This window comes from Mytilus trossulus, chromosome 1 (assembly GCF_036588685.1).
Source record: "Mytilus trossulus isolate FHL-02 chromosome 1, PNRI_Mtr1.1.1.hap1, whole genome shotgun sequence".
Taxonomy (NCBI): Eukaryota; Metazoa; Mollusca; class Bivalvia; order Mytilida; family Mytilidae; genus Mytilus; species Mytilus trossulus.
Window position 1 is genome coordinate 71,497,259 of NC_086373.1, and position 24,844 is coordinate 71,522,102.

The 24,844-nt window shown below is 31.9% G+C and overlaps 1 protein-coding gene across 2 annotated transcripts in view; it reads left to right on the forward strand.

The window, feature by feature from the left end:
* Nucleotides 1–17,091, forward strand: part of LOC134684020 (uncharacterized) — a 37,920-nt gene extending 20,829 nt beyond the window's left edge. For both annotated transcript variants that reach the window (XM_063543318.1, XM_063543323.1), the window contains exons 6-15: nucleotides 337–481; nucleotides 2,021–2,175; nucleotides 3,749–3,887; nucleotides 5,320–5,547; nucleotides 6,280–6,427; nucleotides 9,405–9,486; nucleotides 9,784–9,962; nucleotides 13,127–13,559; nucleotides 14,460–14,575; nucleotides 15,587–17,091. In XM_063543318.1, coding sequence (XP_063399388.1) covers nucleotides 337–481; nucleotides 2,021–2,175; nucleotides 3,749–3,887; nucleotides 5,320–5,547; nucleotides 6,280–6,427; nucleotides 9,405–9,486; nucleotides 9,784–9,962; nucleotides 13,127–13,559; nucleotides 14,460–14,575; nucleotides 15,587–16,738 — 2,777 coding nt within the window. In that variant the 3' untranslated portion in view covers nucleotides 16,739–17,091. The remainder of the gene's footprint in view (nucleotides 1–336; nucleotides 482–2,020; nucleotides 2,176–3,748; nucleotides 3,888–5,319; nucleotides 5,548–6,279; nucleotides 6,428–9,404; nucleotides 9,487–9,783; nucleotides 9,963–13,126; nucleotides 13,560–14,459; nucleotides 14,576–15,586) is intronic.
* The last annotated feature ends 7,753 nt before the right edge of the window (nucleotides 17,092–24,844 follow it).

The window sequence follows — 24,844 nt, forward strand, 5'->3', positions numbered from 1 at the left end:
CATGCTGAAAACTAAATGGCTCTTAATATTTTAAAGGGTGAAGTGTTATTTAGTAATTTTTCAGGATGAATGTATGATAACTTGAAACAATCCTGTCATTAAAGAAATGCTGTCTTGTGTCTTTTTACGGTTAAACTATATGGTTAAGAAGGTGTCTCATTTTAAAATTATCAACAATTGTTTTTCTAATTATTGCTTAAATATGTTTAAAATCACTATGTTTAAAGCACATTATTTAGCACTACAAATACTGTCAAATAGACGAGCATTAAACTGTGAGCTGTAAAAGGCATCAAGGGACTTTAGATTTCTAATTTTCAATATTTTATTTTGTAGATGAAATCAGAGACATCCATTCAGAATATAATACACTACAAGGAGCACCTGATCCAACATTTGGATTGCTACCAGATGAACAGTCAACATGGGATATATCATTGGAAAAACTAAAAAAGAAACTTGCATCTGATCTGTCCGATAGGTAAATGTATAAAGAAATTATAAACACTGTACAGTATTTTATAAGTTACTCATGTCATGATAATTATTCATTCAGTTTAAAATAATGCACAAGTCAAACAAAGTTCCTTCAAAATTAAGTTTACAAATTTCAAAAAGAGCTGGTGAGATAATAATCATTGACTATAGTCGCCGTCACGTAAAATTGGCACCATGATTTTTGTCAAAATTTTCTTAAATATCGACCGCGTTTACTCGAGATCATGTTTTTCAATTAGCGGAATAAAAATCCAATCCAAATATATACTACTGTCCTACCTTTTATTGTGTTTGCACTGTATAATCCTGACCTTCACATTTTTCAAGATTGTTTTCATTGTAAAACCGCCATCTTGGTTTCTATGAGGATCCCTTACTACATAACATTCGTTACTCTCTGGTAATATCATTGTCACTGATGATACGATTTCCCGCGCTTTTTGATTAAAGATGACGCACAGCTCCGAGAGACACAAGAAAATTGAGAGCACGTGGACTCCACGGCAACACTTCCGGTAATAACAATGTCGGATTCCACCATACAAATTAATCTTGGATTTTGTGAAGGTCAGGATTATACTGTGCAAACACAATAAAAGATAGGACAGTAGTATATATTTGGATTGGATTTTTATTCCGCTAATTGAAAAACATGATCTCGAGTAAACGCGGTCGATATTTAAGAAAATTTTGACAAAAATCATGGTGCCAATTTTACGTGACGGCGACTATACTGAAGATGATTATTTCCTAGCTGTATATGACAAATTATTATCCCTTAAAATTGGATATTTAAGTCTTATTTACATCCAGTCAAAACCATTCTGAGCTGTTATCAATATCTTTTTCAGCAAGTTTTTTGGAGAGAAAAAAAAGAACATATACTAGGTTCTGACAGCACAACATTCTATACATCATATCAATCTTATATTTTAATAAATTACTCGATTTATATGTATTCAGATATTCAAATTACAAAATGATGTGTATGTGCACATGTATGACCATAAGTTTTACATAAGTTTTGCATGGTGTAAAAATCTATTTGTTCTATAAAACTATCAATAATGTCACTGTGTAAGTCATATTTAAAATTTTAGTTATCTTTCTTTGTCTATATACAATTGTGGATAACTGTTGAACAAACCACAATTATGGACAAACGAAGATGTATCCAATCTATCATAGTATTGGCTTCTAATGCTTTGTTAATACAATGCAATGTTTAGTTTTATGTTACAACTGTGAGAAGTATGTAAGTTTTAATGGTTCCCACATGATAAATGGAGAACCTGTCACAACTAAATGGATTGAAATTTAGAAAGTGCCTTTTATAACAAATTCAGGTTGAAATTCTTGTTCGATTGTTTGTTTGCTAGAATTATTTTTTTCTTCTTTTGGGTCAGCAAGGCTTCAATACTGAAGAATTCATGTAGTTGTGCATGTGCGTATTGACAAAAAATCATACAAATTCATAAAAATATTCAATAACAATCTTGTTTTTATGCACCTTTCATTTAAGATACAACTCATACAAAGACACATGTGACATATTTCTGAAGGCCAAAACAGGTTTTCATGATTGGTACTTTCGAAGAATCAGTGATCTTATCAGAAAAAATGAAGTGGAGGCAGCAGGCCAAATTCTTATTGCCATAGCTGAGACAGTTTTGACAGGTAAAGAAAAATACAATTATTATAGCGGACATAAAATAAAACTGTTTTCTTTTGTCTCTTTCGAAATAAGTTCACTTGGACTAGGGTTAGTTCTCGATATCGCTTCACGACTGCCGGTCAACAGCCGTTCATATTTCATTGATTGCAAATATTGTCAGTCATTGCTCTTTAGATTCTGTCTATAAGTAGTTACTAAGCATGACAGAGTTCTGGTCTATCCATCCATATATATATTTAATGACACTCCTTGACTCTACTTGTCAATGAGTTGTTGTAAGTGGTACAGGGTTTTGGGTCAATTTTAACCCTTTCACCGATTGCTGCCCTGACAGAAGCTACTCTGAGACGATGGATTCCCTGGCTACTATTACTCAAGTGGGAGATCTTCATAATAAATGTCAATAAAAACTTGTTTATAATTATTTGTGTATTTGTTTCATTCACTGACACCATGTTCACAGTTATGTTCATGTTTTGACAATTTTTTCTTCATAAAATATTCAAATTTTTAAATTTTCGGCATTATTTAGTTGAAATTCTCAAATTTCGGCTCTTTCACTCTAAATCGTAATTTTTTTAACCCAAAATGGCAAAATTTTGAAAATTTTTATGAGGCTGTGCAAATTCCTCACACTGATCGATGTCTATTCCAAGTGTTTTGTACATAAAATGACATTTTATGTCAAAAAGCCTTAATAGGTATACAAGTTTGGCTTCAATTCTGCCATATTCTTTCAAAAAAAATGTTCCCTCATTTCAAATTCTCGTAAATTATGTAAATTTCCTCTGATTTTGACACGGTTTTCAACAAACGGAAACGCCATGTTTACACTTTCATCCGGGTTATTCAACAAAGAAAGATAACTCATCTTTGCACTGTTTGAGCGGGAAATATTCCGATTCCGGTAAAACGGGACTCATCGTCAGCTGTCTGAAGCGTGAATCCCGGTAAACTGGGACTTGTAGGCGAAAGGGTTAAGGTGTACATGTAATGATGTATCCACTAAGAAGGCACCTGGGTTAACTATATAGAAACTTCAGACAGACAAAAATACTTATGAATCGTATATATAATAATTCATCTGTATGTCGTCTAAATGAGACAAAGCTTTCAAACATAGCTATCTTATATATTAATATTAAACTGTACAGCATGTTCACATCAAGACTGATAACAAAATATAGGAATCTCTGATGTCTTCCTAGAGAAAAATACAACACTCATCAACTTCCTGTTAATTTATTGCTTATATTTTATATACAAAAATATGGTCATGTTTGAAATAAGAAGCAGTAGCTTACAGTTTTAGTTGTATTTTATATGTTTATGATATATATTAATTGATGAAACACCCATATAAGAATATCCTTGAATAATGGGACCAAAAATAGTTTTCTACAGTACAATTATATAACCAGTTTATTCATTTCACCCTAGCATGCAATCCAAATAATTCCATCCTTTCTATACATTGATCAACATTCCTTTGACATAGTGTTAATTTTGTGTAGGTTTCTTTGTAAGTTCTTTTATTCTGCTATTAGATTCATGAAAGTTAAATGAATTTTGTAGATGCAAGCAGCGTTTATAGATGGGAGAGTTCGACAAAACGGGTATTCCTTGACATAGAAAGAATGTTTAGTTGTTTTATTGCTTCTTTTACTGGGAAAGTTAGACAGGATATGATAGCAGCATCACTGAAAATAAACAAGTAAGAAGAAATAACTTGATTAAAATGTGTCATTTTACAGCTTGTATCCTTTATAAACACTGAGGTTAAATTGATGTCCACTGTTCAAAGTGCACTTATGGTTATAGACATTCCAAGAAGGCAGATACAAAATGAATAATAATAATTTCTTAAAATTAAAAAAACATCGGAGTAATTTTTAAGAGATTTTTATGTTTATTGTAAAGATTGTTGCCAATCTTTAATTTAAAAACAATATCTTTGGTTTCTGGATATTAAATAATGACTAAACAACTTTTAAAAGTATCAGAGATTATTATTATCAATAACAATAAGTACAGGTAAATGAAATACAATATGCTGAAACGTTTGAATGTGTTTTTCGTGTATGCGTAATTACCTCTTGATCAGTTCAAATTTGTTTCGTAATAAGAAAAGTCCGGTTTTTATAGTTCTTAGCACGCCTTATCCTTGCGTGTAGGAATATTGTTTGTTGCCGGTCAAGGTCTATCCTGTAAATAACTGTCAGTGCGTAAATAAATATGAATTATAAAGAAAGAAAGCACGATGTCATAAGTCTCGACATTGATTCAACAATATAAAGCATGTAAATACAAGTAACTAAAGAAATGTAGGATTCATAACAAGCTAGAAAACAAAGATGTTATTCGAACGCCAAATATTGGCGGAATTTCGTGACATTCAATCAGCAACTGTCAAATTTTCTGGGAACGACGTATCGTCTACAAAAAGGTGCTGCCGCAATATTTAACGTTCACAACATTTATGATATCTAGAAAAGGAATGACAACACACAAATCTATCTATTGCAGAAATTACCATTTACTTAGAAATCAATTTTATAAAAAAATCAGGATAATGTCCGTAACTTAAAGTTAGAAATGTTTATGCATAGGTTTAGTTCACACTCCTATTCTTAAAGAAGATTACAGCAAGGGAAGATTTTTACCCCTCCACCTAGCTATTGAATACATTGTTAATTTGTTCTCATTTGAATATATATGAAATAATTGTAACTAGGTACTAAACAGGCTACAATCAATCAATTATAAGCAATACTTTATATATCTATATTTGGTGTAAGGTGTACTTGTATGTCTGCCAGGGTTGATTTTACTTACTGTCATTTTCATGGTTACTGATAATGTGATAAAGATAAGATTATGTTTAACCCGTAGTAGAACCATTTTATCTTAGACATAATTTAATTATGATCAATAAAGCATGTGTACTATTGTGTTAATTGATAATGTTTTCCTGGTACAGAAGACAACAAGATTTATTGGCTTTGATTTCTTGTGAACTCATTATAAAGGTTTGCTAATTTAAAATATTTTATTTACATAAACATCAAAATATCAGTTTTTGTGCCATGTGAGGAATTCTAGATTTTTTTTCAGCTTTTAGTTTTTGTTTTTGTTTTGTTTTACAGGAGAATAAAAGAGGCCCAGTCTACTCCATCATTTTTGGAACCAAAGAAATGGTCAGAAATGATATCTATCAAATTAAAGAAAATTGGTGAGAGTAATCAGGCTGCAGTTGATGTTATGCATGGACAAGAAAATCTACCATTTTATGAGCCAATAGTAGCAAGCCAATTACCAGAAACTCCTGATGTTTTACTTAAGTTATACAACAAAGAACAATCAACTTCAGAAGAGTTAGTTTTTAAATTCTCATAAGGTTGTTGATTTTATCAATAAGACAGTATTGTCATTGTTGAGTTTGTACAATTATCTCTCCTGTTCAGGTAGAGCCATATAAGCTATTGCCATCACATGGTGCCAGTCAATGCCTGTCCTAATCTTTTTCAAGTTTCTTCGCCAAAACTTCTGAACCACTTTTAAGCAAACTTCTAATGATTGACACATGAAAGTGAATAGATTGATTTCATTGAATCTGTAATCATAGGACCTTCAATTTAACCCCTTAGCTAGAGTTGGGTTATAAATAAATGAGACGTGTTCAGTTATTAAAAGGAAAAAAATGGAATGTCAAACAAGGGTAAACCATTTAATTGACTTATTCAATCCTCAAACATTCATTCTTATATAGATAAACATATATTTTAAACCTACAATATGAAACCAAAAAGACCTAGAAAAATCCAATTGCACTAGTTGGCTTTTACACTTAGATAAACAAGAAATGCTGACATATATATTATTGAGACTATGCATTGTAAATTGTAAAAAAGGCTCACTGCCATTTGTTTTATTTAGAACATTATACATCGTAAAAATATCACCATCTACCATTTCTCTAGAAATTTGAATTGATTTACACTGCAACAAATGTTTACTTAAAATGTATGTCTTGTTTTTCCTACCCTAGGATGTAACAGTAAGTCAATTTTGGTTTTAATATAAATAACATGTCTTAAATGTTTCAGAATGTATGATGAACCATTGGATGTGATGCTGTTTAGATTTGATTGTATTGTACAATATCACCAATGGACAGATGACTCCAGTTGTAGATATAAAATGTGTGTATTAGGGTCCTTCATCCTGAAAAAGTTGACATTGTTGTCAGAAAATGTAAGATTTAATTATACCCCGCTTTAAAAAAGGGGGGGTATACTGTTTTACCTCTGTCTGTCCGTCCGTCAGTCCGTCCATCTGTCTTTCCGTCCGTCCGTCAATCAGTCCGTCCCATGAAACTTTCGTCACATTTTTCTCAAGAACTACAATACAAGGATTTCTGAAATTTGGTTGCAGGGCTTATCTAAGTCAGCTATACCGTGTGATGCGTTTTCAGATTTATCACTTGACAACTTCCTGTTTACCGAACACTTGTATGATTTTACACACGAAAGCCAAGTTAAAAATTTTCGTCACATTTTTCTCAGGAACTACAATACAAGGATTTCTGAAATTTGGTTTTAGGGTTTATCTAAGTCAGCTATACAGTGTGATGCGTTTTCAGATTGATCACTTGACAACTTCCTGTTTACCGAACACTTGTATGATTTAACATTTTTCTCGGGAACTACAATACAAGGATTTCTGTAATTTGTTTTCAGGGTTTATCTAAGTCAGCTATACCGTGTGATGCGTTTTCAGATTGATCACTTGACAACTTCCTGTTTACCGAACACTTGTCTGATTTTACACATGATAGCTAAGTTGAAAATTTCCGTCACATTTTTCTCAGGAACTACAATACAAGGATTTCTGAAATTTTGTTTCAGGATTTATATAAGTCAGCTATACCGTGTGATGCATTTTTAAATTCATCACTCGACAACTTCCTGTTAACCGAACACTTGCATATTTTTACACTATTAATATTATCCACTTGCAGCGGGGGTATCATCAGTGAGCAGTAGCTCACATTTTACTTGTTATGCCTGCTGTACATAATGTGTTAAGAAACATCAGATCTCCACTGGTAGTGGGCACTATATTGCATTTACCTTGTTTGTCAGTCAGTGTTCGTCCAATAGATATATCAGTCACACTTTCATCACATTCCACTGAACAATCAAAATCTTGTTGTTTGCCAATACTTTCAATTTTGATGACCCTGCAACTGCATATTGTTTACCTGTTTTGTCCCTCTGTCTGTTTGTCAGTCTGTCCAAATCCCATTATGCGTATTTAGTTATTTGGCATAACACCTCCCAAGGTTTAAATCCTCGGAATTTTTCACTTTGCACTCTGTACATATATTGAAGATGTGCATGTGGTGTAGGTTTTAATTTTTATTCATATTTGCATTTTTGGAAGATAATTGAACTTTGTGTAATTTTTTGTATTAGATACTTTTATAAGAGGTGTCTAGCTTTTCGAAAAACTTTACTATTTTGATCTAGTTCTCAAATGTTAGATCTATGGCAAATTTGTACAAAGTGCACACTTACGTTTACTTAGCTTGCTTGTTTCAAAACTTAATTCTGTTATTTGGATTGATAAAAGTAAATCCAATTGAATTTTGTCGAGCCTTCGAGACATGATCCTACATTCCAATGGCGTCCACAAATATTCAATCTGTTATTTGAAATTTTATTAACTTTCTTTAACTAAACTGGATTTCTACCAAACATGAACATAAGCTAGTTTATGACCACAACATAGTATCCAGAAGTTAATTTTGTAAAAATGAAATTCCAATTTTTCTGTACTTTTCCTTATAAATGGACTTAGTTTTTCTTCCAGTTAACATTTCATTCTGCAGTTGAATTTTTAACAGGATTTTTGTGACAAAAATGTCGGTTATTGATTTGGGGATGTACGGCGGGCGGCTAGGCTGGCAGCAATCAATTGATGTCTGTGCATTAACTCATGAACCATTCAACCAAAGCTTTTAAAATTTTAATATGTTGTTACTGACAACTAAATGAAGGTCAAGTTCAATAATGGCAATTTTGACTTTTACCGTTCAGGAGTTATGATTCTTGAAAGATTGAAAAATGGAGATTCCAGTCGTATCCGTGCATTTACGCATGAACTGTTCTTCCAAAGCTTTCCAAATTTTAATATGTTACTGATGACAAAATGGAGGTCAAGTTCAATAATGACGATTCTTTTTTTTTACCGTTCAGGAGTTATGGTTCTTGAAAGATTAAAAAATGGTGTTTCCAGTCGTGTCCGTGCATTTTCTCATGAACCATTCAACCAAAGCTTTTGAAATTTTTATATGTTGTTACTAATGACAGGATTTTTGTGACAAAAATGTCGGTTATTGATTTGGGAATGCGGCCAGGCGGTCGGGCAGGCGGGCGGCAATCAATTGCTGTCCGTGCATTAACTCATGAACCGTTCAACCAAAGCTTTTAAAATTTTAATATGTTGTTACTGACAACTAAATGAAGGTCAAGTTCACTTTTACGGTTCAGGAGTTATGGTTCTTGAAAGATCGTAAAATGGCATTTCCATTCACGTTGTTACATTTACTCATGAACCATTCAATCTAAGCTTTTCAAATTTTGATATGTTAATACTGATGACAAAATGGAGGTCAAATTTGATATTGATGATTTTTACTTTCACCATTCATCAGGAATGGTTCTTGTGATATTGCCAGGACACAAATAAATGTTAATAAATCCAGTTTGCTGTCGTTGTGACAGCCTCCTGACCGTCTTGTTTAAAACATTTATTAGATTCATAAACTATCCTGGGTTTTTGCCAAACTTGGACAGAAGCTTCTTAAAATCATGACAATCAAAAGATTAGTATCAAGAGGAGTAAATAATTATATTGATTTTTACCCCTCATTTTTGTTGGGCCTGCGATTAACAGCAAAAGTAGGTTAGACACGGGTTACACGGAACCCTTACAAATTTTTGTGGTATTTTAAGCAAAATTTAGAATTAAGATGATACTTAACTTGATAAAATTGTTTTAATACTGTGCTTTGTCAGCTTTTATTATATTGCCTGACGTTGTCAATATAGGGGAATGCATAGGATCGCTTCACATTTTGTCAAGTCTTATCTCTTCAACCTGAATGGTATGAATGTCAGTTTTATATGAAAAGGCAAAACTTATAATATTGAATATTTATTTTCAGTATTCAATCCTTAGATTTGACGAAAAAAGATTAAAAGTTATAGAAGAAATGAAAATCAAGGAGACTGAAGATGAAACTGCAGGTATATTCTGTAGAAATAATAACCCAAAGGGCATGCAGTTTGGGATATGCCAAATGATACTCAAAATTTAAGTACTTAATTTTATTTTGGTAAAATATTGGATTAGAACTTTTAAATAAGGGTCGGTTAGTCAGTTAGTAACTCTTTTTTTTTTTTAAATTTTGCTTTATTACCTATTCTATGACAAAATTTCTTGCAAAATTTGTTCAACTAAGAGATGTACATTTTGGTTTGTTTAAAAGTGTATGACTGAAAACAATCTTAATATGCCTATTTATTGAATTGATATATTACTAGATGTAGATAATGAAGCCTTTGAGCCACCTCCACCAAAGAGAGCAAAAAGGAGAGAAACAAAGAAAAGAAAGCCTAAAGAGAAAGTAAAGGCAGTGAAAAAAAATGTCAATAATTTTGAAGAAATAAAGGAAGAAATGAGAAGAGCCACAGAAGATGAGTCTTTAGATGGATTATCACAGGTAATTTATGCTGCTACATTGTATTAAATTATAATAAAGAAACAATATGAGATGATGTCTGAGATTACATTAATTATTAGACATCATGCAAGTAAGTTAAATTAGTAGAGTGACTATATTATTAGACATCATGCAAGTAATTTAAATTAGTAGAGTGACTATATTATTAGACATCATGCAAGTAAGTTAAATTAGTAGAGTGACTATATTATTAGACATCATGCAAGTAAGTTAAATTAGTAGAGTGACTATATTATTAGACGTCGTGCAAGTAATTTAAATTAGTAGAGTGACTATATTATTAGACATCGTGCAAGTAAGTTAAATTAGTAGAGTGACTATATTATTAGACATCATGCAAGTAATTTCAATTAGTAGAGTGACTATATTATTAGACATCATGCAAGTAAGTTAAATTAGTAGAGTGACTATATTATTAGACATCATGCAAGTAAGTTAAATTAGTAGAGTGACTATATTATTAGACATCATGCAAGTAATTTAAATTAGTAGAGTGACTATATTATTAGACATCATGCAAGTAAGTAAAATTAGTAGAGTGACTATATTATTAGACGTCATGCAAGTAAGTTAAATTAGTAGAGTGAATAGACATCATGCAAGTAATTTAAATTAGTAGAGTGACTATATTGTTAGACATCATGCAAGTAAGTTAAATTAGTAGAGTGACTATATTATTAGACATCATGCAAGTAAGTTAAATTAGTAGAGTGACTATATTATTAGACATCATGCAAGTAAGTTAAATTAGTAGAGTGACTATATTATTAGACATCATGCAAGTAAGTTAAATTAGTAGAGTGACTATATTATTAGACATCATGCAAGTAAGTTAAATTAGTAGAGTGACTATATTATTAGACATCATGCAAGTAATTTAAATTAGTAGAGTGACTATATTATTAGACATCATGCAAGTAAGTTAAATTAGTAGAGTGACTATATTATTAGACATCATGCAAGTAATTTAAATTAGTAGAGTGACTATATTATTAGACATCATGCAAGTAAGTTAAATTAGTAGAGTGACTATATTATTAGACATCATGCAAGTAATTTAAATTAGTAGAGTGACTATATTATTAGACGTCATGCAAGTAAGTTAAATTAGTAGAGTGACTATATTATTAGACGTCATGCAAGTAATTTCAATTAGTAGAGTGACTATATTATTAGACATCATGCAAGTAATTTAAATTAGTAGAGTGACTATATTATTAGACATCATGCAAGTTATTTAAATTAGTAGAGTGACTATATTATTAGACATCATGCAAGTAATTTAAATTAGTAGAGTGACTATATTATTAGACATCATGCAAGTAATTTAAATTAGTAGAGTGACTATATTATTAGACATCATGCAAGTAATTTAAATTAGTAGAGTGACTATATTATTAGACATCATGCAAGTAAGTTAAATTAGTAGAGTGACTATATTATTAGACATCATGCAAGTAAGTTAAATTAGTAGAGTGACTATATTATTAGACGTCATGCAAGTAATTTAAATTAGTAGAGTGACTATATTATTAGACATCATGCAAGTAATTTAAATTAGAAGAGTGACTATATTATTAGACATCATGCAAGTAATTTAAATTAGTAGAGTGACTATATTATTAGACATCGTGCAAGTAAGTTAAATTAGTAGAGTGACTATATTATTAGACATCATGCAAGTAATTTAAATTAGTAGAGAGACTATATTATTAGACATCATGCAAGTAATTTAAATTAGTAGAGAGACTATATTATTAGACATCATGCAAGTAATTTAAATTAGTAGAGTGACTATATTATTAGACATCATGCAAGTAATTTAAATTAGTAGAGTGACTATATTATTAGACATCATGCAAGTAATTTAAATTAGTAGAGTGACTATATTATTAGACATCATGCAAGTAATTTAAATTAGTAGAGTGACTATATTATTAGACATCATGCAAGTAAGTTAAATTAGTAGAGTGACTATATTAATAGACGTCATGCAAGTAAGTTAAATTAGTAGAGTGACTATATTATTAGACATCATGCAAGTAAGTTAAATTAGTAGAGTGACTATATTATTAGACGTCATGCAAGCATCATGCAAGTAAGTTAAATTAGTAGAGTGACTATATTATTAGATGTCATCCAAGTAAGTTAAATTAGTAGAGTGACTATCTGACAATAACTTGTTACTTACAACTAACTGCAAGTTTGACATTAATTACCTCAAAAAATTAGCAAAAGTGTGGTAAGATTTTTTTCTTCTTCTGAGTTTCAAAGCAGATTTGGTGACACAGAAATACCAGACATTCTTCTGTTTAGTCTTGTTAGTGTTTTCATGCCTACATGGTTTATTCAAAAGGAAATAAATTGAAAATTTTGAAAATCAGCGCAAATTTACTATTTTTATACGCCCGTCGTCTTTTAGACGGGGCGTATTATGGTATACCGTTGTCCCTCCGTCCGTTGTCCACACTTCAGACAATAACTCAAAAACACTTTCACCAATTTCCATGAAACTTAAGTGAATTGTTTATATCTATCGACGTAAGCTCCCTTTCATTTTTTTTTAATTTCAGATTTTAAGTTTTGGATTTATGGGGCTTTATTCATAAAAAGGAGGGATTTTCAACACTTCGGACAATAACTCAAAAAGGCTTTCACCAATGTCCATGAAACTTTGGTGAATTGTTTATATCTATTGATGTAAGCTCCCTTTCAATTTTTATAAATTTCAGATTTTAAGTTTTGGATTTATGGGGCTTTATTCATAAAAAAAGAGGGATTTTGAACACTTTTTATTTATTATTTGGGGGGGGGGGTATTTGACAGGGCTCACACTATTTCTAGTTGATCATATGATCATATAAATTCATTTAAAGCATAAAAGACAAGTTAAAAGAGCAATGGGCGTATCATGCGCTAAAGCACAGCCCTTTATTAAAGATTGAATTGGTAAAACATATGCCTCTACTCCTTATGATTCTATTAAAACCTGTGCACAGATTTTTTTCTTATATTGGCCTACAGTATAATATAAGGTTTATTTTATTTTGATTTCATATATGTAACTGTAGTTGTTTGTTTTAGCAAAATTGTAAATTCCTGGGAAAGATTTTTTCTTAGTTCAATATTATTGTTATTTTTAGGGTCAAGTATGCTACAGTATGTTGTATGTGAGTTTTAGAATTTGGCAGACATTAATGGTGGCTGACCTTGACACCGACATGCAGAATATAGTAATGGAAGCAACTGTCCGAGTATTTGAACTGTCAAGATTCAGATATAACATCAGTATGGATATCAAAGAAGTTGAATGGTGGGAACAGTTGATGGATAAATCTGTTAACTATATGAAAGCCTTTACAACTTATGATTCATTCCGACAGATTGCTAAGAGATACTGCAGTGCAATATTACAGAGCAAATTGAATTTCTATGATGACTTCTTACCTTTACCTCTGACAGATCTGTTGATCACATATGGTGATCTCCCTTATTGTGATCAGCTCAAGATTGCAGTTGAAGTTCTCTGTCACTCACGACAACCAATCTACCAGTTTCAACATGCTCAAAACTTTCGTAAGCTTAAGTATTGTATATTATTTGATTTTCAATATTGAATGACTTAATTGAGGGCTGTATCATGTTAGTCAATTTGCAATGTGTTCTATTCATAAATAAAATAATTAAATGCTAGCTTTACATCATGGTACATACTACCCGATCTTCTGCAGATAAAACAAATAGTACAGTCATCTGAGGTATGATATTGCAATACTACAAGAGCAGGTTGATGTATAACCGTCTTGAAAACAAAAATGCAAGATATCATTTGTAGCTATTTTGGTCAGAAATTTTTTATTTAATCCTTTTAAAAAATGTAAAGATTTTTTTTTTTTATTTACATGTAGAAAGCCTTACTTACCTAGCAACACTGGCCAATCATATAAAATGGATTGAATGTTAAAATATAAATGACTTAAAGTGTAGAAACTTATTTTAATCTTCCTGGTCTGACGTCAGTTTGACCCATTGCCATTGATCAGTTATCATCTGTATTTCTATTGATATGTTTGTTTTTAATTAACTGTTCACATTTTAATGTGTTTCTGAAATTGTTCAATGGAAATGAAGTAAACTTGATAAATTATAAATGAACCTTGTTTCTGCTGAGTTGTCACTGAACTGGTGGTGATGAAAGACAAAGTTTACCACTTGTTGCCTATTATCTTGGTAAGGACAATGATCATTGGAACTCTTAAAAGCTGTTAAACATGGAAACCTTAAAAAAAAATAACCAACAAGATAACATCTTCTAAAAGTCAATAAACTCTTAAGGAAATCTTAGTAACATGTATTATTTTACCTTGTTTTCCATTCGTGATTTATATTGGGATTAATTTAGGAAAAACATGGACATGATATATTATACTGCTTTGTGTTAACATCATGATTTTAGTCTTATCTTTTTATTTGCAGTTCAAACAGATATGTCAAATCTTAAAAGAGATATAGTTAAGAAATACAAGATACTGCTGTCTCTAGTTTTTAGTGTAAACAATGATATGCCTGAACAGTCAGCAGCAGCCAGACAGGTATGGAAATAAATTGTTCAAATAATTGTACTGTTAATGCATTATTATCTATGGGGTACTATTTTTTGGGGTAAAGATTTTTAACCACAAATTGAAGCAAATATTGAACACAGAACATTTCTCATAAGTTTGAATGTTAAATTTTTACAAAACCTAGAAATTCAATATCAAAGAAAATTCAATTTGGAGCTTTTGCCAACACTTGGTGTTCATTGTTGTTACAGACTATATAAAAACAATCTTAATTTCAATAAATATTGTACTTGGATTAAAATCAAACAGAAGGATAATATTATTTTATATTGATGGATTGAGAAAATCTGACATGAGTCAAAAACGAAAAGCTCAGAATTTAAAGATCTACTTACTTCTTATTTTCACCAAAATTATCAGATGACTCCTTATATAAGAGTTATTGCCCTTAGAATAGTTCAATGAGAATTTAAAACAAATTTTCCTTCTATATGCTTTTTATCTCTAAAACTGAACACATCTCCTATATTTTATTTTCTACATAATATTTAAGATTGACCTACATAAATTAGGCCATTAATTTCCCTGTTTGAATTGTTTTACTGTCATTTCAAGTCCTTTTATAGCTGACTTTGCAGTATGGGCTTTGCTCATTGTTGAAGGCTGTACAGTGACCTATAGTTGTTAATTTCCATATCATTTTGGTCTCTTGTGGAGATTTGTCTCATTGGCAACCATACCACATCTTCTGTTTTATATTGTTTTGGCATTGTTGAAGCTGTCATAAGGTTAAATGAGGTTAACTTCAAGTTATACCTTAAAGTATATAATGGTGTCTATAGATTGTAAATTTGTAATGAATGTGTGTGAAATGTTCGTAGAAAAAGGTATTGTGTAAATAGTTGTAACAATGCTAAAGATATTTCAGTATACAGTTAGTGCTTAAATGGTTTTTTTTTCTAAAACTAAAATATCTTTTCTTGCAGTTGCACACCATAAATCTTAGTGTAGTTAGTTTAATTTTTGCATCTATTACAGGTATTATGGCATTTGGAATCTGTCCAGGATGGTGAATATGTGGTATCTGCGTACAATTGTATCAAAATGAATATTGAATTTATCAAAGAAAAAGAAGATCAAAGGATATTGCTGATTGTTTTATTGAATTGTATTAAGGAATGTGTTCTTCACAGTGGACAAAATGGATTGTTCAGTTATACTACAAGTGTGGCTGATACTCTAATGTATCTAGGTAATGCTCTGGTAGAGGAGTTTCCTGAAAGAGTGTTGCCATTGTGGACAGAATTGTGTAAATATTTTAACAAGTATCAAATGAAGTCCATCCTTGGTATCATTATCAAGGCTGTGGAAGTAAAGCCGTCTCTGATTACTGATATGGCTCCAACACTGCAGAAATACTTCACATCTGCTTTTAAACACGATAGAGAATGTTGTAGTTTGATGAGAATTTTCTTTCCTGATGAAACTAAGCGTCATCAGATGCTGAAGAAAATAGCAACTAATGCACAAAACTTCACTACATGTGCTTTGTTGAGACTTGGAATCACTGAATATAAATTCTTGTCCAAAACAAATCCAAACTTGAATATTTTCAGTAAATATGTGAATAGTTTCCTTCTGGTAGGATTAAAATCTCTAAAGGAGAAGAATGTAAGCTATGGATGGTCTTCATCTGGTTTACATTTAAACAGTAAAGAACTCAAATACCTCAAGTGGTACTTTGGTATGCTAGCAGCATGTTTAAGTAAGGAGATCATTAAATGTGATCCTTTTACTAAGTTAATGACATTACTAAAGGAAGTTCTGAAAAAAGATGTTAATCTCATGTTAGATTTCTACCAAGCCATGGAAGGTTCCCCTCTTGGATTAAAGGAAACAAAAACACAGTTAGGAAAAGAGCTTGTCAATAGCTACCTTGCTAAATTCAATCAAGAACTTAGGAACTGTAATCATACTCATTACATTAACGTTTTGGAGGATATGAAAAATGCATGCAAGGCATGTGAACAGTATGTACCAAATGGAAGGAAAGAGTTCGGATCAGTAGTAATAACATTCATTAGACATACTTTCAAAGGCAAGAGGAAGTTGATTCAGCTAATGGATGAATTCTTCCCAGATTTTATTCCTGCAAAAAAGGCTGATAAAAAAGAGAAAGACAAAAAATAAATGTAAGGAGATCACATATGACTGTCAGGCTAAATTTGCAAGAGAGGACATTCTTGAATACAATGTGGTATTACAAGGAAGAACAATCTGTAATGCTCTCTGATTTTACAAAAGGGTCATATTTAATACAATTTGATATTACAAGAGAGAAAATGTTTAATAGGATATTTTAAATGAGTGAATGCACAATTTTACTACTATTTTATGTTGTCAAGTCAAGTTTTAGTACATGTAGTGCTTGTAAGCAAAGTAGACTATTGTTAATCAATGAATTACAAGTTTACTTGTTTTACACTGTTGTTATAAATGCTCATAGCAAATAGAATCATTAAACTAAAATGTACCTTTTGTAATTGGAAATTGAGAATTTTTCCTGTAATATAAGTCTCCAAAATTTATGTATATTTAACCCGTGTTCTGATGGTTCTTAGTTTTTAGTTAAAAAAAAGTCTTTCAAGTTTATCTGTGAAAAGGAGATTTGGTTGCTGGTTCCTTGCATACCCCAATCACATTTTATTGGAACCCCCAAATGTTGTTTGTGAATACCAGCTAACTTCACGTGCAAGGGTCATTGTTTTCATCCCAGGTCAGGTCAAATCTAAAGATGATAATTGATAGACTGTTAAGCAATCAAAGATAGTTCGCTCAAGAGTTCAAATAAAGTGTTGTGTAAGGTAAGATATCATCCTGCAGGCTATAACCTTGTAAGGAAGTATGTAAAAAATCCAGCTCAGCATTTCTGACAAAGCGGGCTTCATGTTAATGTTGAAAGAATTAGATGTGGTGTAATTGCCAATGAGACAACTCTTCACAAGAGACCAAATGACACAAAAATTTAAAGTATAGGTCAGCGTACTAGATCAAATTTGGCTTCATGTTAATGTTGAAAGAATTAGATGTGGTGTGATTGCCAATGAAACAACTGTTCACAAAAGTCCATTAGACACAGAAATTTACAACTAAAGATCAGGGTACAGCCTTCAACAATGAGCAAAGCCCATACCACATAGTTAACTATAAAAGGCCATGAAAAACCCCATGTAGAACAACTAAACGAGAAACCTGATGGCCTAATATATGTACAAATAAAATACAAATATGTAACACAGCAACAAACAACAACCACTGAATGACGGGAACATGCATACAGAATGAGGCTGATTAGAATGATTTTATCTCTCATTCTGCAACATTCCAAGACATGAACATGGCATGTTATCAAAAGTTTTTAAGGTTCATGTGGACCCTATGGCTATAATGGCCATATTTTCACCTCAAAATTTTCTCTGAGTGTAGGCAAACCTGTGCATCTGGAAAAGTTTTAAGGCATAGCATGATCTAGATAAATAAAATTCAAATGCATTGTATGATTTAGAAAATTCATAATTTTACTGGATTTTGCCGTACACTTTTTTCGTCTCTGCAGAAGATGATAAAATTAACAAACAGTTGAGTTTACCTTGATATGGTCCACTCAGGTACACAGTTTAAATAACCAATTATTGTCAGGTATCTATTGTCCATCTAATGTCCATGTCAATTAAAAATGCTCACTTTAATTTTTACCTGTGGGGAAGTTCTCAAACCTGTTTCCCAACTTAGTTTATTTTGGCACCTTCTGGAGGAATGAAAAAAAGTGCACGGCAAAATCCTGGTAAGTTTTTATTTTTCTAAAACATACTTAAAATTCATTTATCAAGGGCATGCTTTGCCTGAATTTTTTCACAGATGCGCAGGTTTGTCTGTACTTGGAGTAAATTTTGAGGTGAAAATACAGCCATTTTAGCCATAGGGTCCACATGAACCTTAACGTTGCTAAATTCATGAAATTTTAAAGAAAGATCAATGCCAGGATAAAAGAGTGCGCACGTTGAAATGTCTTGCCTGCTGAACAACCCATTGATTTTATGTTGATATTTCTAAATATAAAGCTTTACAACAACTTTCACATTAACTTAACATAATCCAAGAAAAGGGGGCAAGATTAGATTAACCTACCTAGAAATACATTCACAACTTATAATCATTCAATATAATACACCAAAAACACTTTTAACTACAGTTGGCTTATCCAAGAAACAAACTTAACCAGGAAAACTTAACATTGAAACTGAACCATGATAATGAGGCCAGGGTCGGATGAACCCTGGCAGACAGACATGCACACCTTACAATCATTACATACTTTTAATATATTTGACCTATTGCATATTGCATCCAAGAAACAGACTTCTTTTAAGCTCACCTGGCCTAAAAGGTCAAGTGAGCTTTTCTCTTCACTTGGCGTACCGTCCGTCGTCGTTATCTTTTACAAAAATCTTCTCCCCTGAAACTACTGGGCCAAATTTAACCAAACTTGGCCACAATCATCATTGATGTATCTAGTTTAAAAAATGTGTCCGTTGACCCGGCCATCCAACCAACCAAGATGGCCGCCATGGCTTAAAATAGACCATAGGGGTAAAATGCAGTTTTTGGCTTATAACTCAAAAACCAATGCATTTAGAGCAAATCTGATATCGGGTAAATATGTTTATCAGGTCAAGATCTATCTGCCCTGACATTTTCAGATGAATCAGACAACCCTTTGTTGAGTTGCTGCCCCTGAATTAGTAATTTTAAAGAAATTTTGCCGTTTTTGGTTATTATCTTGAATATTATTATAGATAAAGATAAACTGTAAACAGCAATAATGTACAGCAAATTAAGATTTACAAGTAAGTCAACTGACCGAAATGGTCATGTTTACTAAGAGTATGAAATGATAAAATGTCAACTCCAAGGAAAAAGATACACCAAAGCTATGTTGACGGAGTACTTTAAGATATATTTTTAACCCCCCAAAAAAAACTGTAAAACAAAATACATAAAAAGCAACATGTAGAACAAGGAGTTATTTAGTCAATTTTTAACAATTTTCATAAAAAATTTTAAATTTTTGCTAATATTTTCCACTGAAACTACTGGGCCAAGATCGAGATAATTATAAGCAGCAAGAATGTTCAGTAAAGTAAGATGTACAAACACATCACCATCACCAAAACACAATTTTGTCATGAATCTATCTGCTTCTTTTGTTTAATATTCACATAGACCAAGGTGAGCGACACAGACTCTTTAGAGCCTCTAGTTTTATATTATACTGGAAAACTTCAGATTGACCACTGAACCATGACAATTAGGTCATGATCAGGTGATAATAGTCAGACAGACACATACACCTTATAATCATGCATATACACGTAATACAGTTGACCTATGGCTTATCGTATCAGAAAACAAACCCCAAACAAAATTTAAACTTAACATTGAGCAATGAATCGTAAAAATGAAGTCGAGGTCAAACAACCATGCCGGATTGACATGTACATGTACATCGTAGAGTTTTTCATTCATCAAGTATATTTGAACAATTGCAAACAGTATTTAAAGGAAACCAGACCAAAACTTGACCTTTCATACTTTAACAACTGAACCATAAAATTAGGTCAAGGTCCGATGACATCAGCTAGTTGGACATGCATTTCTTGCAATGCCTACGTGTCCGTCAGACAGCTTGAGGGACCACCCACCTCACCTCGACGCAACCCACCTCACCTCGACGCAATGGATAAGTGATCAAGTTTAAAGTTTAAAAAATATAAAGGTTAGTTTCTTCTGAGACAACTATAAAACAATATAAATTATACTGGTAGTTGTCTCTGGTTTCTCAGATGCTTTAAGCAGTAGGTCATGTAAATATGGTTTCTCAAATGCCTTAAGCAGTAGGTCATGTAAATTTGGTTTATGTGATATATGTAACGGGTACATGCCAGTCTTGTATGTTTCATCCGACTTTGACCTCATTACTTTTAAAATGGTTTAAAGTAGAGCTATGCATCTGTCATCTCATGGTGATAAAGGGACAGATAATATTTAATAAACCATTTTAGAAATAATAGAAGATGTGTTATTTTTTAAGGGTTTAGATATAAATTGGAAACAAAGTCTGAAAATCTATAAATGAGGGTCTGGATGGGGGGGTCTGTTATTCTGTAAACATTTAATTTTAACCCCTTTTTTCTCTAATCTTCAAAAAATAAGTCTATTCTTTAAAAGTGATTTTTTTCCCCAGTTTTCTTTAATTTAAAAAAAAAAAAAGAGAGTAAAAAACATTCTTTTAAATGAATGAGAATGGTGATTTCCAAACAACAACAAGGTTTTCATTTGTTTCTCAACAATGACGTGTTGATGTGTATTGTTCTGCATGATTTAAGTGCTAGTTCCTCAAAGTAACAAGTCCAAGTTCTCATCAGTTCTTTCCAGTGATTTTGACTACATATAAAAAAAGAAGATGTGGTGTAATTGCCAATGAGACAACTCTTCAAAAGAGACCAAATGACACAGAAATCAATAACTTTAGGTCACTGTATGGCATTCAACAATGAGCGAAGCCAATCATGACCGCAGTCAGCTATAAAAGGCTCCCAACTGACAAATGTAAAACAATTCAAACATGAAAACTACCAATACAGTTTCATTGTGCCTTTTTTGAGTTAACATATATGAACAATTATACAACAATAAAATGTCCTTACACGTCTCTTAAAAGTCTAATCTCACAGTTGCCCTTATAATACGACCTGACCTAGCATTGTTTGATCTTAGCCTTCTTGACAGGCCCGTAGAAATACATGCAATAATCCTTGAATCCTTGAAACGTAGCTCTTAGGTCCTTATGTTAATTTTTTTTATTATTTGCGGACCATAGTCCGCAAAATCAAAAAAAAATTAATAAAAAGGACCATAAGAGTTACAGTTCCGCAGCTAGTGAAAATGTGAACACGTAATTTTTCGGCACTTGGTAATTATAATGCAGTGCCGGCCCTGGTTTAAATAGAGAGGACGATATGCAAGATATGTTCAGACGGGCAATAATGATCCATACAGTAATTAAATGAACTTGAGAGATTTGCATTGTCAATGTTATCAGGGATGATTCCAGGTGTTTTCAAATGGGTCCCTTGAACATCAAATTGGGATTTTTTTTTCCCAATTGGGAATTTTTCATGCATACAATCTAAAACGAACTAATATCATTTTCCTGACCTGTAAAAACGGAAAATGTATATTAAGTTTCACCTGTACACTGATTGAAGAAGTTTAGACCAGCTGGGAAGTTGTAATACATGAATATCATTGCACATAATGAACTGTCATCTTAACTTTGGTAAACAAGGCATATATACCAGCTAACAATATTGTTTATGACAGGAACATTTATTTTCACACCTTTTGTTTATTATACCGTGATTAGGGAAATAATCTTTCAATCATATATCAATCATGGAGTTGTTAATGCATCATAAAATTCGGACAAATATTTATAAATTGTAAAACAAAAACATAATTAGTTGTCTCTGTTCACGATTATAATCGAAGTTTTCAATGAACACTTCAACTTAAATGACCAAGTGAGGATTTTGACAATTCAAACTTTTTCAATGAATTCCTTATTTTTTGTTTTATTATTAATCAAACCAAGGAGGTTATATGACATCCTAAATCAAACAGAAATTCACGAATTACGTATCTGAATTTATCATATTTATTTATCAGCGATCCACGAATTTACGTTTACCACGAAATGCCTTTTTTTCTCTATCCACGAAATTTGATACCCACGAAAATAAATGAATCCACAGTAAACATGTGGCACTTAAGCAGTTTAGCTATTTATTCAAATTTCAAATTATCTCAAATTATCTCATAATATATAAGACATCTTATATTACATATATTTTTATAAGATATCTCATTTAACTTATGGAGGTTTATTGTCACTAACACAAAAGGTGGAAAAAGGGGGCGTGCAAATGCAGTTTATCGAGTATCTCAAAGTGCTTACCATTTATTTCACCGGGAGAACCTACTAAAAGTGGTCTCTCCAAATCCCACTGACTTCTGACTTTGGGTTTGTATATTGTAGTTTGTATTTGTTTTGGTGTCGAGTCTGTATAATCTTAGTTCAAAAGAACCCACACCTATGGCTATGGAGGCTGCTTGTTCTTTGATGCCACTTTTATATTTTTACCATGATAATTTTTGATAATTTACTTTAAATTTTAAGAAGGGAAAATTCTGTAAACACTTAATTTTTAGCGTTTTCTTTTATTAATTATTCAATATTCATTATATTTTTAGACCACACATTTCTCTAATCTTTATTTTTTTGGCCCGTTATTCTCTAATCTTCATTTTTTAAGGGCATTATTCTCTAATCATTTAACCCCATCCAAACCCTCATAAATAAAATTGAGAATGGAAATAGGGAATGTGTCAAAGAGACAACAACCCGACCAAATAAAAAAAACAACAGCAGAAGGTCACCAACAGGTCTTCAATGTAGCGATTAATTCCCGCACCGGAGGCGTCCTTCAGCTGGCCCCTAAACAAATATACTAGTTCAGTGATAATGAACGCCATACTAATTTCCAAATTGTACACAAGAAACTAAAATTAAAATAATACAAGACTAACAAAGGCCAGAGGCTCCTGACTTGGGACAGGCGCAAAAATGCGGCGGGGTTAAACATGTTACGGATTGTTACCTTAGATTCTTATCTAAAATATGTAATAACGAAGAGTAAATTTCAAAATTAGATAATTTCTTCTCTGTTATTAGATTTGATGCCATCTTTTATGACCACTAATAAATTCTAACTATTGTGCAATACAGCTATTCTTGAAAAGATGAGCAAAAATGTTGTATAAAAACCTATATCTTTTTAAGACCTCTTCAGAAAATCAATAATCAATTAAACAGGCGAGATATTTCACCGTGTGCGCTCTTGTCTATTGATAAGTAAGTAAATAAAACTGACCTTAAATTCTGCATAATGATACACATTTCAACCCAAGCTGTATGTGAGCTTTACACCGAATAATAACACAGCCAACCAACAAATGAAATCAAAATAAACCATGACACATGCTATTGCAAAAACATAATTCAGTATAAAACAGCACACCACTCTTCTAGTAAATAAAAGTTAAAGCTCATAGAAAGCACCAATACAGTGACTGAGTCTATAAAAAGACGTTTAATTTGGACAGTACTGATATTAAGTATTACAATATATTTTTGGTAATTAAGGTTAATTTATATTTAAAAAATTAATCAGTCATGTAAGTAACAGCTTAAGAGAGCTCTTTTTTCAACAATTACATAGAGATTCAGACGGTACACTGCAAAATATTTCCTTATTTACAGGCTGAGGTGATAAGATAGCATAACTAAAATCAGAATGTTTAAAACACAATCCAAGCTTGTTATAAAGTTATCTGTGAGCAGAGTTACAGTTGTCCTGATAGTTTGGGCCAGGACTAAACGAAACTTTGAAGATGCGTGAAGTTGCATTTCGGCATGAAGTGGCCTTTTAAATATTTCCTGAATATAAAGCAAATCTATAGAGAATCAAAGATAAAACCGTATTAGACTATTTTGAAAAGCAGAAGATATATGAGAATCTCTCTCTGTCTCTCTCTTCCTAAAGAAAAAAATAAAATGTGAAGGTGATATCATAACTTGACTGTCTGTCCGTTCGTCCATAACACTCGTGGATACTGTAGAGCTTTTGTTTCCACTTCATTTTGATGTACACTCTTAATATAGGAACGACCAGAAGTCTACTAGTTATAAATGTCAAACTATTAATGAGTGAACATTTATCATTTTAGTCGTGTTGCATTGAATACAATATTTACATCAACATGGTGATTAAAAATAAACTTTACTAAAAAGAACTTATTTAAAGAACATTATCAGTAGGAGGCTTCGCCCCCACTCCCCCTAAATTGGACTGGAACTTTTTTCCATCGATTCGTATCCTACTGTATTTCCATACTTTCAGTAGATAAGAATCGAAATTCTAGATTTCGTTTTGGCTGCTTCTTTTTTTAAAGTTGAATGTGTCTCCTATCAAAAAAAAAAAGATCTGTACGGAAAAAAAAACTTTAGGCGGCGACAAGGTGATTCTGTGGAGGAATGCAATTATTGTGTAACTTTTTGGTCCAGTAGAAATATTCCTCGCACATTTTGTCAATATAATGCAAAATAATGTGACT